Below are 17,190 nucleotides of genomic sequence, written 5' to 3'. Positions count from 1 at the left end.
CAGGATGCAGAGGTGGTCTGCAGGGAGCTTGGCTGTGGGCCTCCTTCGCTCCTCCAGGGGGCGCTCTATGGGGAAGCGGAGGCTCCAGTGTGGAGCAGAGAGTTCCAGTGTGGAGGCCATGAGTCTGCTCTCCTGGACTGTCGAAGCTCAGGCTCAGCTAGAAGCAGCTGCTCACCTGGCAAAGCTGCTGGACTCACCTGCTCAGGTAGAAGAGGAGCTGCAGCTTGGGCTCAAACTCACTTTGTTCTCTCACTGATGACTCTCTGCTTTCTGTCAGAGCCTGTCAGGTTGGTGGGAGGAGCCAGTCGCTGTGCAGGTACACTGGAGGTGAAACACCTGGGAGAATGGAGACCAGTGGATGACAATGGTTGGACCATGAAACCAGCAGCTGTTGTCTGTGAACATCTGGACTGTGGCTCTGCTGTTTCTGTTGGAAAAAAAATGTCCACATACAGATTTGTGTTGAAGATCAATCCTGATTGTTTCAAGCTGAGATCTTCCCTAAGGGAATGTGTAGAACCATCTTACTCTTCCTCTGTGCTCAGTGTCACCTGTTCAGGTAAGCCCATCAATTACACAGTTTGTGAAAAACAACAGGGGGAAATAGTTGAAGGTGTGACACGAAGGAAGTGATTGTTAGTGGAAGACATAGATTTAGTTCATTTTAAAGAGTTTTGAAGGGAACATTTAAGCACTGAGACCAAGAAAGTTTATGTAACCAGCTGCAAACTCTTACGAAGTTGTACATTTGAACACTAGAGTCTATGGAGGAAGCAAAAGAACTGCCGAACAATACTCAGGTTGAAATTTGCTGGTATGTGACCTACTTAACCTAGCTAACAGTACCTGACGTTAGTACTTACAAATAAACAAACCTTTAATGATCCCATTAACTCGTTTTACTGCTGCTGCTCTTTCTGTCACACTCAGCAGTCGTCTGCATGCAGTTAACCAAGCAAAACCTTATAGCAGCGTAGACCAGACAGCTACAAATAAATCTCTTCAACAAGGAGAAATGTTCTCATGAGAACAAAGTACATGAAAATGTTTTAAAAGATCTGAAAACTCCTAATCATTACTCATGAGTTACCCCTGAGAATATTTAAGGGGCAGTGTTTCATTTCTCTTCACAGTCACGATCTGTGACAAAGAAAGGTTTAACTTTTTGCAAACTTCAGTCTTTCCATAAACTGCTGATGTTCAACAAACATCTGGAGGAAGCTGTGTGACTGGCTTTGTGGAGGTCCTGAAGGTGGATCCAGTACCTCAGTTTACAGTCCGTCGTCGCTCAGCTCGCTGCTGCTCCTGTTCAGAGGCTGTTTTGTTTGCCATAAGGCCTCTGATGATAACCTCACCTGTCATGGTCTCTGTTCATTTACAGACCTGCTGGCTCAGCCAAGCATTATTGTCCCCGCCTCCATGGACGGGGTCTCTGAGGCACAGCAGCAGGGGCTTCGGGTGTCCAGGGGCTCCAGCTTGACCATCAGCTGCTCCATCCAGCCACAGTTCCCAGGAGGCTCCTTCCAGCTCACCTTCACTTCCTCCAACACAGCATACAACTACACCCAGCCAGCTGTCAATCACTCTGCCCACTTCCTGTTTCCTGTCACAGAGCCCGCCCACCAAGGAAACTACAGCTGCTTTTATCGTGTTTATGTTTTTTCTCACAACTTCTCCTCTGAGAGCCGCCAGCTGTCTGTGACTGTCTCAGGTGAGCTGAAGCAGAGAGACTTTCTGTAAAATCTAACTTTGAAAGGTTTGCAGCCAGAAACAGTGACGAGCAGAGTATGAATGGTTACCACAGTAACGCCGGTTCTCTGAAAACTATTTCATTTACACAGCGACAAATCAAAACATCAGTCATCCCAGGCACATCCTGTTAACATCTGGACTGCTGTTTAAGCCAGAATGTTGTTTCTGGGTGGTTTTCCTGCGTGTGCCACCTGCTTCGTCACACAACACTCCAGCGGGATTCAGCTGACCTGGGCGTTGACTCCTTCCTCTTCTAATTCTTCTTTCTGAGTCACTTATTGGTGAATGTGTGCATGTGTTGAGGATCATTATCCCATCGACTCATCTAGTCCTTGTTCAGGTTTAAGACAGATGTGTCATCATTATGTTGCAGTTCAGAGTGGAATCAGTAGCTGAAGTCTCTCCATCTCTGATGCTGTGAAGCAACAACACACCAGCATAGTTCTGCCTGGTTGATGGTTTGTTTTTTAACATCTGCCATTGGTTTGTTCTGAATGTCTCTACAGTTACTGTAGCCAAACATTTCATCTTTGATTTGTCTATCTAAAGCAAATTATTTCTCTTTGATTGGATGTTGACCGACTGTAGTTTGTAGTTTTTCTTGGGCCATAAAGGATTTTCCTGGTTGTCTGCTGTGCCGGTTAAATGTGTACAAGCTCAATATGTTTGCATCACTTTGACACTAACAGCTGCAGAGTTACTGGCAGATCCAGGAATGAGGTGTGGGGGGTTTTGGAGACAGCTTTTTGACTCAAACAGGATTAACCAGAAACAAGCAGCTGCTTGATTTCCACAAAATACACTGATTGATCACTCCTGGTACCTTTAAAATGTAATACCAGACATACCCCGAACCCCAGAGAATGTTGTGTAGATAATAGTATGATGAGACAACTTCAACACCAATGACAACAGCAGGTCCTCAGTGTCACAGGCATCACTCCCTAAATACCAATGACCTGATCTGAAACACCTGATGTTACATGGATGGTTGGAAGAGACGATAAATGAAGGGATATATGTATTTGTCCACATGACTAATCAGCTTTTTATGTCTTTAATTGATGAAAAACATTTTCTGACTTTTAAGTACACAGCAAAATCTCCAGTGTTAAATTAACACTGTTGACAGTGTTATATGTTTAAAAGTAACCTGGTCAGTTTTGAAGATTAACAAAGACTAACACTGAGCAGTGCTGATTTTCTAACACTGGAATATTTCTAACACTTTGAGTTATTTTCCAGTGTTAGAAAATCAGCACTGCTCAGTGTTAGTCTTTGTTAATCTTCAAAACTGACTAGGTTACTTTTAAACATATAACACTGTCAAAAGTGTTAATTTAACACTCAACAGTGTTGTATTTAACACTCAGAGGTGTGGACCCATATAGACACTCTCTAGTGTTAATTTAACACTGGAGATTTTGCTGTGCATCACTAAACTCAGTTTAACTTGTGCAGGCTCCAGTCACAGATTATTCTCAGAGGGGTTTAAAGGGGTTTGTCCTCAGAGCAGAGGTTCAGGTCCAGATAAACGATGTTCACAGATTTCTCTGCAGTTTGTGTTTAATGGCAGCTGTTTGACTCGTGATGACTGTGAATGTGTTCGATCCCGCAGGTCATCCAGATCCCACAGGCTTCATCATCAGAGCGCTCGTCCTGCCACTGATCCTGCTGTTGGAGAACGTTGTCCTGTATTTCTACTGTAAGGTACTGAACACATGTTTGCATCAGAGAACGAAGCCCTGAGAGAGGAGCGATGCAGTCAGTCTGATCTATGTGTGCTTATGTCCCTCCAGGCCAGCAGGGGGCAGAGGCTGGGCAGACCGGAGAACAACAAGCTGGTTAACTTTGGTGTTGGTGCAGCTGAAGAAGGGCCGGCTGAAGAGGAAGGAGCTCATCTCATATCCAGATGAAGTTCTCAGCTCATCCATCACCTCAGTCACAGATTTTACTTTCTTTCTACCAAAGATTCTGTTAATCAGTCAGGCTGGAATGATTCTGTTGTTTTCTTACTGCCAGCATGAAAAGACCAAAACCATCAAAGTGTTTCAGGTTTTTAATCACATTTTTACACAGAAACTGGCCCCTAATGTACCTGCTGTTCAACACTGACTGCAGGGAAGTGTAACCAGAGATGGTCCTCAGTGCGTGAAGCTTGACCTGCAGGATGCAGAGGTGGTCTGCAGGGAGCTTGGCTGTGGGCCTCCTTCGCTCCTCCAGGGGGCGCTCTATGGAGAAGCGGAGGCTCCAGTGTGGAGCAGAGTCTGCTCTCCTGGCAGAACTTTATATAAATAAAGGATATTTGTTCTGCCTTTTATATGTTACGCTGGATAATACAGTTTAGTAATCTGCCCTAGAGCCCCCTCTAGTGGCTGATTTGTAATATTATTTTGATTACTTTGGAAAAAGAAAAATAGAGGAAGTGGAAAATCCAAGATGGCTGAACGTAATGCTGAAGCATTATCGTTCCAAGCTGAAAATGTTGCTTTGGACGAGATTTGTCCGTAAGTATGAGTGATGATTAAATAATAATTGTCTCTTGTTGTGTTTAAAACTTTGTTTAATTGAGTATGAAAGTTTTATCTTGTTAGCTTGCAGTAAGCTTGTAACAAGCTAGTTTGCAATGTTAGTTAGCTAATACAATATTTTGTATGTTTTCAGTTTTACAATGGTCAAAGAGAAGGTCAGAGGCCATCATTCAATAAATCAGCACAAAAAAGGAAAATGAGTCTGATTACTGGAGCATTGTTAGCTCGCTGGTGAAAACCAGGAACCTGAGGGCGAGGACAGCACACCATTAACTTTCAATAGTGCCTTTTCTCATTGATTTTCTAGTTGATTGATTTGATCCTCGTCAGCAGCCGTGTTACAGAGAAGGTAAAAGAAACAAGCTTACATTCAAACACTCACATGCTGGGTGGAGCCAAAGCGATCATGCACCCCCACCCGTGCTCCACCTTTCCTTGTAATAACAGAGCAGGACTGTGTGGCTGAGTGTGTTCAGTGTTTATTATATTTCTGCAGCCTGATAGAAAACATTTCTCATTCTTTTCTCTACATTCTCGGGCAATAAAATAAAAGCAGATAAAACTTCAGGTGTTTTTTCCCCCACAGCAGCCACCTGAAACGCAGCCTTGTGATTGGACGAGCACTGACGCCCCCTTCAGGACAGACACAGAGTTTAAAATGAGCAGTTTCTTCTACTTCAGCTCTATTGTTGTTTACTGTACACACAGATTTTTACACAGCTCTGACTCCTGACACACACACTTGTCTGTCTATTGTTTCATTTCACCTACACAAGGACCCTTGTAGATGCGATGCACCCCCCCCCCCAAACTCATAACCTAACCCTGCTTCTAAAGGGTCTCAGAAAATCTGTCCCAAAGTGGAGAACCAACGTTTTTAATCGTCCTTACAACAATAGACATACAAGAACACGCAAACGCACCCAGACACATCTTTCGCCGGAGGCAGCTTCTTCTTCTTCTGCAGAACAAAAGACGTCACACACGGGAGCTGCGTAGGATTGGACGGTCATGTCATAGGGGGAGGCGAAGCCGGCACACACTCCAAAACACGCACACCCACACATGCACAAACACTGACAATACACAGTGTATGGTTATTATCACAACACTGACTTTAACGTGAATATTAAGCTTGTGGTTCAGGTGAGCGGGCCGAGAGCGCCACCTGTCGTCAGAGTCATGTGCCTGCACTGGGCGGGAGCTAAAGTTCAGCCGTGTTTTAAGGAATCGTTGGTAATGAAGTCTGAGGTACCAAGTCGTCAGTTCTTTAACGAATGAAGGTTTAACGTGTGTTGGATCTTTAACTTCGACAGTCTGTCTCTCATATTTATGTTTACTCTGAGTATTTCTAAAGGTAATCCCACTCCTGGTCCAGCTGTTTACTGCCGAGGTCTGATGATGAACCCATTTATACACCAAAAGTCTCATTTTGAAGTTCACGCCACCCTCACATCACATCAGACCTCGAGCTCAGTGAGCAGCCGATTATTTCAAAAAATGAAAGAGTGGGACAGATGCAGAGCTCCAAGGACAGACTCCTGCTCACTGACTCGTTCACAGATCAGGCAAATGGTTTGTGACAAGAGAAGCCATGACATCAGCCAGCTTACAGCCAATCACATTCCCCGCGCACCGAATGGCTTAAAACTATAGAAAATCATTTAAATACAGAATAATAAAAAAATCCAAAGGCTACAAACATGGCTGCATGTGGCTTGATATCTATACTAGTATATTAGGAGTATGTGGAGCTTCTTGTGAGTTTCATTATAAAGTGTTCCAGTTTTGTGTTTTCACCGGTTGCACCAACTGTATCTGAAATGCAGTCCTGTGAGCTTTACTCCATCATACTTTTATATATTTATGATTCTTTGTATAACTAGTGTTTGAAACAGCAAACTTGAGTTATTATAAAACATTAGAAACAAATACAACTGGGAAATTTGATTGACTTCCACTACTTCCTGTGTCACTAAGCTCTTAGTATCCACCATTTCACCAGCGGACCACGCACTCCACACCTCCAGTTTCACCCACCAGTGTATATTTCCCACTTCTTCTGTTTTAAGTTGTTTTGTTGGCAAATGGGTGAAAACTGGTGACGTGGAGCTGCATGTGAACCAGACCGCTGTGGTAGATGTTCAGAGGTTCACCGTTTACCTGATAAAGATGAGCTACCAAAACACTGCAAATAAATCATCTATTTTTGTGAGATAGACCATAGACAGGATTGTGTTTGCATTTTATTTTGAAATTTTAATTCCAAACTCAGTTTTAGGATCAGGTTTTGGTTTTAAGCTGTTTCCTCTCTACTCACTGTTTGATTCACTGACACTGGTCTTTACCTGGACGTGAGGCTGTGTCTCCTGGTAACAGTGTGTTACTTAGTGGTTGCAGAGCGCTAACGTAGTGAGTCGGTTAAACTGTGCAAACTGGAAGGTGAGCTATGCTCTGTGTTACCTAAAGATAACGCTGGCTTTAAGGCAATCCTCGACAGACTCATTAAAGGGTTGTAATAGATTACAAAATGATGGAAAACCTTTTAAAATATGTCACGTCTGTCTTAATTTAGCGTGAAACAGTGGTTACAGCGTGGATTCAATTTCGGCATTTCTGACAGATTATATACACGAGAAACGGACCGAGGAGATAAATCCGAGAAAAAGTGTTTTAAATGCTTAAAACCTCATAAATAATCCACGAAACCCTCGTTCCTCTCCTTAATCCTAATCTACACCCCTAAAACTGAAAGCCTCCCAGCCAATCAGGCGACAGCTTCCTCAATAACTGAGTGGCCAATCACGCACACACACAGCCATGACTGATTATGTAACAGTTCAACTTTGCATGAGGTCATCACAGTGATGTCGTAGGGGGTGGAATTATAGAGCTCTTTCACACAACGGACAAAACGCGCACACACACACGCACACACAAACCAAAGCCCATTAATAACACTATGAATCAATAACGTGATAAAAGCAGGAATCATCGCCACCGCCCACGTGGCTTCTTCTTCCTCGTCAGTCCTTCGTGTCTGTGTGACGTCCACCGAGTCCGTTTAGTTTCCAGACAGGAAGTAAGTCTGATCGTCACCAAGTTACAGATTAACTGAAGCTGAAGATTACACCTGCTCCCCCCACCCCATGAAAGAACCTGAACTCTAATTAAGACACTAACGAGCCCGTCAACCCGTCAGCTGACAGACTCCCCCCCCATTCCTGCACCACCCCGAGCTGGTCCTTTCAGGTCTGACTACCAGACTTCGCAGCGCTTCCCCGTATTCATGGGTGTCCCTTCGGGGCAGTTAAAGTGGCGGCTGAAGTCCGGAGAGTTGGCGAGCGTGCCGATGACTCTGTATCGGGGAGGACTGTGGGGGTCGGTCACGAGTCCCTCGTGAGCGCTCTCTGGTGTCCGAACTGAGCACCACACCTAAAAGAACAGAACAGAAATCTGAGAAGGGACAAATCTCGATGCAGCATTTTCTTTCATTTTTTTAATCAAATGTCTCACAATCATCTACTTCCTTTGAGCAACAGGAAGTAGATGACTATTATAAGAGGTTCGAGGACAGATCCCTGGGGGACACCAGCGGTAACAGGAAACGGATGGCGTTTGACATTTTCTGAGTTGAATGAACTAATCCCATTTACGTTTGGCGGTCTAGATCTCTAACTGAAAAAAGCAAATAGCTGAGCTTCGTTGTTTGTCTGCAGCGTCTCACCTGGGCAAATCCAACGAAGAAAAGCTGGTCATTGGTCAGGTTGACAGCAGGAAGTCTTTTCTCATCTCCGTTTCCCTGGATCCATGACCGATAGGCCTTAGGAGGAAAACATCAACACGCGGGTTAGTGGGAGGTGTTGACCTGTTGCTGCAGCGGTTTGTGTTCCTACTCACGTGATACGCGGCCTTTAGCCCCCCATTGTCGGCGATGTTTTCTCCGAGTGTCTGTTTTCCGTTGATGTGTTCTCCGTTGACGGTGTAGCGGCCGTACTGATCCACCATACACTCGGTCCGCTGGCGAAACGCCTCCACGGACGAGTTCTGCCACCACGGCCTCAAGTTTCCTTCTTTATCATACTCACGACCTGATGGACACAAGGACCACATTGCAGCTGTGTTGGTACTTTCCTGAGGTAATCAGGATTACCGTCTGTGGTTCTCCAATTGTTTAATGTTTCACGCTCCTGTTTTGGTGGCAGTTTGGAGCCTGAGCCTGTTTTAAGCTCCCGTTAAACATGATTTAGTTCCAGCTCATTAGGTTTGTTTAGTTCATTTTGAGGTAAATTATGGAATTACTGAGGGTCCGCCCCCACGCCTGCCTGTTTTTAAGACCACGTGGACAAATCTGAATTTACATCACAACACGTCAGCTGCATGTGCGCCCCGGGCAGCCGACTTCAGTCAGACTTCAAAGACGCACAACAGGAACGACAGTCGGCCGCCAGGACTGCAGCCGTCTGTTAATTATCACCCCAATTCAGAATAAACACAGGCCACGCCCACACTGAGTGCAGTGAATCAAATATGACCTGGAGTGAAACTCACCCTGATCATCAAAGGCATGCGTGAGCTCGTGGCCCATCACCACCCCAATGCCACCAAAGTTCAGTGCCCTGAAAACACAAACACACAGCAGCCGAAACGTTACCCACACACGAGTCCAGAAACAGCTGCGATTGGTCTGGAAGCTCTTATAAAAAACACGTTTTATTAAGTTTATAATTAGTATTTTTATATATTTACAGTACACACACACACATGGTGCGGATGACCGGATCAGCACTTAATCAGAACTTTATGCCCAAACTCAGTGATGATTTAAGCCACACCCACAAACTGAAAGTCTAAAGTCCTGCCAGCGCCCCCTACAGTCAGCAGAGCTCATTACAACAACAATAAGAGCAAACAGCATCCTGAAGAGTGTGAAAGCTGAAGAAAAGAACATGTAAAGACAGACAGGCAGACGCATGGACAGGTAGATACTGAGGTAAACAGACTTGGGGTGGTCGTGGGCGTAGAAGGGAGCTTGCAGGATCCCAGCAGGGAAGACGATGCCGTTCTTAGTGGGCATGTAGTAGGCATTAACTGTAGGAGGAGTCATACTCCATCTGGAGGAGGACAGGAAACAAGGAAAGGATTGGGAGGAGGAGGAGGAGAGGAAGAGAGAAAGGAAGGGGAGGGAGAGGAGTTAATCTGCGGTCCAGCCATACCGTATAAATGTTCAGGGATCGTATTCGCAAAGTGTCAGCAAAGACGAGTTACTGACCAGCTGTGATGTGAACCAGAGCTGCTCTTCCAGCACCAACACCAGCTAATCTGTTGGTAGATCTATAAAAACCACTACGTCTCTGCACATATGCTCAAAACAGTGTGGGCCTTATGATCAGTCCATCTGATGACAGGATTAGCTCTGCGCTCAACTACAAAGATAACTTCTCCCCTTTGCAAAAATCAGTGCCAACAGGAGCAATGTCAGCCTCATGTACATCGATCCTGTTTGGTCCTGGGATATCTCGTCATCAACGACAAATTGTACCAAACACAGATGATACAAATATACTGAATAAGCTGGTATTTTACACAGCCCGCCTACAGCCGCGGTTTAACACATTGACGGAAGCACCAGCGTAGTTCAGTACCAGTCAGAGTCAGCTCGGTGTCACCTGGAGGACTGTCCCTGACCGGGAAACCTCATGTTTATCTTCAGCGCTCCTGTAACACCATTCATACGAGACTCCGACGGGAGAAATGCATTTGTTTCAGTTTAAAACCTCACATTACAAATAAGTCAGGTTTAAACCACAGGTGTGCTCTCTCTGAGACCTGACCTCTGACCTTTACCTGGGCCGGCCAATTCATTTTCCCAAACCTGCAAATGAGAAACTAAACTGTGACTTAAGTCTCATAATCAGCTCCACAGACTGAGCGCACAGTTACCTCTGAGCTCATAAATAAAATAGTGAAAATCCTCCATCAGCCCCTGTTTTTAATGCGAGCTCTTGTCCTGTCATTTTGTTAACTAAAAGTCTTTGATGTGTAGGTTTAAATTGGTAAAATAATATAAAAAATAAATAATATAAATACTGTAAACTGATGGTTACACTGCGTTACACTGTGAGTACGACCCCTGAGGACGTGTGCGCCTGTATATTTGTGTAGCTGCGCCTCCTGATGTCGGCGTGTATTAGTGACCTCTGTGTGCACTGATGCACGTGTGCATTACTGGTCTTTGTTGGGAGTCTTCCTCAGCTGGTCGGCCATCACTCGAGAGGAGAAGTTGTAGAAGTTCAACATGTTCTGGAAGAAGCTGTCATCTGACACTTCATACTGAAACACAGAACCACGCTGTTAGAATACATTAAGTTGAACAGCAGGGGGCAGCACAGCACCACCCAAACGTGAATCTAGAGTCTGACATTCAGAGTCTGCAGGAAACATTTAATTGCAAATGTCCTAAATCGGATTTAGGACGGCTTTCACAGTGTTCCCTCAGTGTGTGCTGTGCAGACGACTGAGTACCACCAGTCGTCTTTCTTGGAGCACTTCTTGGTGCTGCCACTTCAAAGCCCTGTGACATCTCGTGTTTCCTGGTCTGGCTGTTGATTGGCTCTCTGGGAGCCAGGGCGGGATAGCCACCATCACTTACTTCGGTTGGTTTGCAGAGGACCGAGCGATGTTTAGCAGTGTTCACTCACCCCGTCATAAACATCGTCCAACTCCTTGGAGTCCAGGATGAATTCTGGGAAGCCGATCATGTCATAGATTGCATCTGCCTAACGAGGAGCACACAGACAAATCGGTCTTTAACCCTTTTCCTAGTTATCAGCCTTTTTCTGCCTCTTTTCCTGGTGCTGTTGATATTATTTACAGTGAAACTGTTATATTATGGGATACCGGGCACTTTAAGCTCAACTAAGGTAGCCTAACCCGTCTGTAAACCTAACCACCACCAACATTTTCTGTCTCCTACATTTCAAAACCCCAAGGGTACAAACTTTAAGTTGCGTATGCGCTGTGTTTGTGTGTCTGTGTGGACCTTGTCCTTTGCAGCCTGTCTCGTCTGGTCGTCCATCCAGCTGAGTTGGTCTAGCGCTTCTTTGAACGCTGACCGGATGGCGTTGATCATCTTTTCAGCCTGTAAGAGATGAGCGAGTGAGCTCAAACTAACCAGACCTCAATCAGACCTCATGACGAAGTTTCCGAAGTCAGGGCCGGCTCAGTGACTCACAATCTCTTTGCTTTGTTTGTCAAAAGTTGCCTTGACGAACAGCGCTCCCAGCGCAAAGCCCAGGGTGTCGTCAGTGTTCCCAATGCAGGTCTGCCAGCGCGGCGTACAGGACTACGATAAAACACATGCAGTTACAAACTCCTAGGCCCAGTTAGACCAGAGCAGGTGAGTCTACAACCAGTTAGAAGCAGTTAACCTGCTACAGATTGGTATTAGCATAAAGAAGCAGCTGCTTGTTGAAACCAGTCCTGAATGATTGAACCAGTTGGCTCCAACTAAGGTATCACTTCCTTCCTTGGCATAACACATGAAACTAAGCGTGAGCTAACCAATTCAATCCAACTTTATTTATAGAGTACTTTAAAAACAACATGGCTGACCAAGTACTTTCCAGTAAAAAACAGTGAGTAAAAAAACTGTAAAAAAACAAACAAAACTGTATCCCACAGGACGAGTGAATGGTTTCAGACATGACCTTAGTAATGATCAGACCAGCTCTGAGTTTATTGTGTTCGTGTGTGTCTAAGTTGTTATTAAAACAACATGAATTTTAAACACGATGCACAGTATTTTATCAGAATGTCAGAATGTTTAAAAAACACACTGATCGCTGTTTCCGGGTTGTTTTAAGCATTCCTTGAAATAAACGATATTCTAGCTAACTGAGGTCACTCTACTTGAAGGGCACCGACTGGTTGGAACCCAAACACCATATTACAACTTACAACTCCAGTTATTCTGACACCAGCTGAATGCACCATCAGTTTAAGGAGTTGAAAAAGAAAGCGTTAGTCCCAGTCAGAAACACAATAACCCAAACACACATTGGTCCATTAGCAGGATTACCAGTTGCAGCAGTAGTAACACTAATGAGTGTATCAGCAGCAGTGGCAGTAGTATTTCAAGCTTCTGTACCTTCTTGGTCCCATAAAGACTCTCCAGCAGTTTGTCCTGAGCATTCTCGAAGCGTTGGTCCAGACTGGCGACACTCTTCTGAACCAATGTCCACATCATGTAGTTGTTCAGCAGACTGGAGACACACACACTTCTCATTACACACCAACCAGGCAGATTTAATAAGCAGGGCAAGAGCAGAGCAAGCAGGGCAGGGCTGGGCAAGCAGGGCATGAGAAGCAGGGGTAGGGCAAACAGGGAAGGGCAAGCAGGGGTAGGGCAGGGAAGCAGGGGAAGAGCAAGCAGGGCAGGGCAAGCAGAGGTAGGATAAGCAGGGCAGGGCAAGCAGAGGTAGGATAAGCAGGGCAGGGAAGCAGAGGCAGGATAAGCAGGGCAGGGAAGCAGAGGTAGGATAAGCAGGGCAGGGCAAGCAGGGCAGAGCAAGTAGGGAAGGATGGATGCCAGGGACTACGTCACTGTGGGACATGTTGGTGAATAAGAAGTTTGTACAGGTTTAATTTAGAACTTTCAGAACTCAGCAGTCAGTGTTGTTCTGTTTATAGCGTTTGGGCTGACAGGAGTGTTACCAGATGCACGTAAACACAGACATAAGTGTTTGATTATTTTTTGATGTTCATTCTTTAAAAATGAACTCGAGAAGTTATTCCTTTATAAATCGTACTCATCCTAGTTTCTGTTTCACAGTTACTAAGCTCCGCATCTTTAGCTGGAGTGTGATTTGGCTTTTTTATCTGTGCATATTTCTTAAGTTAACCCTCTCACTTCTCAGGCTGCAGCAGTGGGTCAGTCCCCACAGACACCTGTGCTCAAATGTCCGGCTTCACAGCGGTTGGTATACTTCACACAACTTAACTACTGTTTTGTTGTTCACCTATTTAAGCTTTAGACGGTGAAGGTTTTTAATGCATTTACCTGACAAAAATTTGGCTGGTTAATGATTAATTGTGTCTGTGATGTGAGTCTCACTCTGAGTGAGAGTCACGGAGCTGCTCAAACCTGCACTTCATTAATGAGAGCAGCACAGTCCGACAATTCATGTCAATAAGACCTGTGTGTTACCGCTGTGGGGGTGGGGCAGTGGATAGCGGCTGACCTGCGGTCTGTCTTGTTGATGAGCTCCGACACCTGCTGCAGGTACTCTTTGGCATACAGGACGACAGGTTCGGTGTCGTTTAGCTCCAGAGGAGACAGAGAGGACGACAGGTAGTCCAACCAGTCGATGGCTGGAGCCAGCAGCTGGAAAGGCAGAGACATCGGGACACATCACAATAAAACTGACCCCAGCAATGAACCAATCAACGGGGAAAATGAGACAAAGGAGCATCTGAAGAAGGACAAGGAGACGCAGGTGAAGCCATTCAGGAGGATAACAGTGTTGGGAAAAGAACAAAGGAGGGAAGTAAAACAGAGAATCCCAGAGGAGACGCTAACGTCCAGAAAGAATGAAAAAACATAACCACGAAGAGCGAGCAGAGACATCAGAGTGTGTTTAAAGAGTCTGACAGACCAGCAGGCACATCTGCATTCACACGTATGTACACGTGTGTGTTTGCTTGCACACGGTGTAGATACACTGTCAGTTTGCTCTGCATATAAAGGCCTTACACTCGAGCCCTCTGTGTTTGCCGGGGTTAGAGACCAGGTATAACCCAAGCTACCACCCCAAACACCACAAACAATACCATTTCGATTTACAACTTACTACTTAGTCGCAAAAATAAAATCTAAAAAATTTGCGAATATTTTAAATTTGCGGTATGAAAAATCAGGTGAATTTTGCACAAACAATTTGGAGTCACGTTCCACAAATACTGACTCGCGAACAGGCAAAGTGGCTCTGACTTCATGCGCATCTCAAACTTAGCAGCTCCTGTTTGTCTGTGAGAAAGAGCAGTGGGGCTTTTAACAGGGCTGCCTGCCTGTCAGCAGTAATCCTCAGTGTGGGAGCAGACTGCACCACCCGGGGGGGAGATGCAGAGATGGAAAGCTAATCCCTGCTGTCTGCTTTGCTTCAGCTTCAAACAGTCAGAAAGTCAAAAACTGAAGTGTGGAGACTCTGCGGGGAGGAAACACACCACAGCGAATGAGTGGAGGCTTTTTTAAGACAATGGCACAGAAAGCAGCAGCTCACAGCTTTGACACGTTTTGCTCTCCGATCAGCAAAGCCCATGTAAAGTTTCCACAGCCCTAAACAACATGACTTCACCATAGGGTTGTGTACAGCGGAGCAGCGGTCCTCACAGCAACAGGGTCCAGGGTCTGAATCCACCAGCCGGCTGAGGTCATTGGGTTTGTCCGTCCTGTGTGAGGCTACGTGACATTCCCACACTGGCCGTAGGCGTGGACACCAACAGGTTTCTGCGTCTGTGTTACTGTGCGACGGGCTGAGGACGGGGCCAGGTGTACCCCGCCTTTCACCCTGCTACAGCAGAGCAGTGGGCCTCTAGACCCCCACAATACTGCAATGCATGGGTGGAACACGGATGCATCTCTGACATAAACAGATCACAAATCAGCAGTTTCACCTTCTTTCCTGTGTTACCTACACGCAGCAGCCAGGCCTGTGCACACTCACAGAGTCTGTGAAACACGGAGGAGGCTCAGTCGTGGTTTGGGCTGCGTGTCAGTCGGTGGTGTTGGAGATCTTTGTTAAAAACAATGACTTATGAACTCAGAAAAGTGGCATCACGAATACAGGAAAGCTTCTGATTGGCTGCAGCTTCATTTGTGTGGGTCAGGGATGGGCCTGCCCAGAGCCGGACCTCAGCATCACTGAAGCAGTGTGGGCTCATCCTGACAGGGAACAGAAGGCAGAAACATCCAAAGAAGAAACCTGGAGAACTGAAGATGGTCACAGAGAGCTGCTCACACCAAACGTTCAGTTTCAGCTCATTAGAAATGCACAAACTCTGTTTTTGTCTCATGTGCTATATTTCATGTTTCAATAAATCACTCTGCCTATTTACATTGACTCAAGACTTTTGCACAGTACTGTACAGCCTGCAGAGTTTGTTCTTTTCTTCTGCAGGAAATATATCAGCTTCTCGGGAGTCTCATTTTCACAGAACTATTGAAAAATGTGCAAAAAATATAAATTTAGATGCTTCAATAAGCAAAATCAAAGCATCTGAAACAATAAATAAAAGAATTAGAATGAATGTGAGGAGGAAGAGTCCAGACTGCTGAGGTCTCCTCCATCTTCACATCAACCATGTTTATATAATAACCTGTTATCTAACCTCCCTCCCTCTCTCAGAGGTGCAGTCACATAGCAACGACTCATGGCAACGGTCGCCATGGGGACCCCCGAAGCATCTGCAGCCCTGGAGGACAGAGAGCTGCAGCAGACAGGCTGCGCCGCCACAACATCAGAGCCACAACACCGACGATGAAACACATCTGCTGAATTACTGTGGCCACCGCGAAGATGGCAGGAGGACGCGTCAGAGGAACGCGAGGAGAAAACACAAACGCACGGTCTGAGCGCTGCAGAACAAACGCTGTAATCTGACCTGAGATCAGAGAAATGAACCCAAACCCAGTTAGCAGCAGGAAAGAGGACGCACGCAAGCGTCACGCTGATAAAGACCGATGAACATTGGCCGTCCATTTGTCTCCATCACCCCTGACAGCCACCACCCGTGACCTCTGACCTTTTGTCCAACTGCTTTCATGTTGATTCTGTCAGGCTGCGTCTGCTCGACGCGTCTCTGAAGCTCTTTGACTTTCTCAACCTGTCGGTGACTTTTTGAATATTTCCAGCAAACATTTTTCTGACAGTGAATTCTGCACATGTGACGCCGTTTCACAACATGACAGCGAATCAAACACAATACAAAGTGAAGCCTCCGTTCACATCTGCGACTCTACGTAGACTCAGACCTCGTGACTCAAACGACGATAGCTCTCGGCTCAAAACAGAAACGTGACGAGCCAGATGGACACAGGTAAAGATTCACTTCCTGTCCAGCCTCAGAGGAAACAACCTAGAATGTGGGAGGAGAGGCTCTGAACCCTCACGTCTTTCAGATGTTTGCCAAACATTCAATTCAATTCAATTTTATTTATATAGCGCCAAATCACAACATAAGTCGCCTCAAGGCGCTTCATAGATACAGAGAAAAACCCAACAATCATATGACCCCCTATGAGCAGCACTTTGGCGACAGTGGGAAGGAAAAACTCCCTTTTAACAGGAAGAAACCTCCGGCAGAACCAGGCTCAGGGAGGGGCGGGGCCATCTGCTGTGATTGGTTGGGGTGAGAGAAGGAAGACAGGATAAAGACATGCTGTGGAAGAGAGACAGAGGTTAATAACAGATATGATTCAATGCAGAGAGGTCTGTTAATACATAGTGAGTGAGAAAGGTGACTGGGAAGGAAAAACTCAATGCATCATGGGAATCCCCGGCAGCCTACGTCTATTGCAGCATAACTAAGGGAGGATTCAGGGTCACCTGCAAACATCACTAGGTTCCTTCAGTAACAGTGGGCCGTGATGTAACCAGACACAGAAACCAATCAGGACGCCAGCCTCACCTGCAGCTCCGCGATGGTGACCTTGTGGTAGATCTTCTCTTCGTCTCGCCGCTGGTCCTGTGGGACGGTGATGTTGGCAAGCCCTGTCTCAAAGTCCATAATCTGCTGCATCTGAGCCTGAGTGGAGCTCCTCTCGCCCCCCAGCAGCATCCCCAGCTCCACCATGTAGTCCAGGTACGCCACCAACACCTGGAAGAAGTCAGGTTTATTCTATTTAAGC

General features: G+C 45.8%; 2 protein-coding genes across 2 annotated transcripts in view; one reads left to right on the top strand and one right to left on the bottom strand.

The window, feature by feature from the left end:
- LOC102302145 (scavenger receptor cysteine-rich type 1 protein M130) overlaps positions 1–4,648 on the top strand; it is a 12,231-nt gene extending 7,583 nt beyond the window's left edge. The window contains exons 5-8 of the mRNA XM_042223949.1: positions 13–559; positions 1,382–1,711; positions 3,371–3,462; positions 3,552–4,648. Coding sequence (XP_042079883.1) covers positions 13–559; positions 1,382–1,711; positions 3,371–3,462; positions 3,552–3,668 — 1,086 coding nt within the window. The 3' untranslated portion in view covers positions 3,669–4,648. The remainder of the gene's footprint in view (positions 1–12; positions 560–1,381; positions 1,712–3,370; positions 3,463–3,551) is intronic.
- A 97-nt stretch (positions 4,649–4,745) lies between these two features.
- Positions 4,746–17,190, bottom strand: part of ece2b (endothelin converting enzyme 2b) — a 31,276-nt gene continuing 18,831 nt past the window's right edge. The window contains exons 8-19 of the mRNA XM_005929405.3: positions 16,971–17,159; positions 13,526–13,668; positions 12,433–12,547; positions 11,518–11,628; positions 11,326–11,424; positions 10,985–11,062; positions 10,513–10,616; positions 9,287–9,397; positions 8,835–8,902; positions 8,184–8,374; positions 8,011–8,106; positions 4,746–7,718 (exon numbers count right to left, since the gene is read on the bottom strand). Coding sequence (XP_005929467.1) covers positions 7,542–7,718; positions 8,011–8,106; positions 8,184–8,374; positions 8,835–8,902; positions 9,287–9,397; positions 10,513–10,616; positions 10,985–11,062; positions 11,326–11,424; positions 11,518–11,628; positions 12,433–12,547; positions 13,526–13,668; positions 16,971–17,159 — 1,482 coding nt within the window. The 3' untranslated portion in view covers positions 4,746–7,541. The remainder of the gene's footprint in view (positions 7,719–8,010; positions 8,107–8,183; positions 8,375–8,834; positions 8,903–9,286; positions 9,398–10,512; positions 10,617–10,984; positions 11,063–11,325; positions 11,425–11,517; positions 11,629–12,432; positions 12,548–13,525; positions 13,669–16,970; positions 17,160–17,190) is intronic.

This window comes from Haplochromis burtoni, unplaced genomic scaffold, assembly GCF_018398535.1.
Source record: "Haplochromis burtoni strain Fernald_Lab_line unplaced genomic scaffold, NCSU_Asbu1 Contig_123, whole genome shotgun sequence".
NCBI lineage: Eukaryota > Metazoa > Chordata > Actinopteri > Cichliformes > Cichlidae > Haplochromis > Haplochromis burtoni.
The sequence above is the reverse complement of the archived record's forward strand: the minus strand, read 5'-3'. Positions and strand labels throughout refer to the sequence as shown.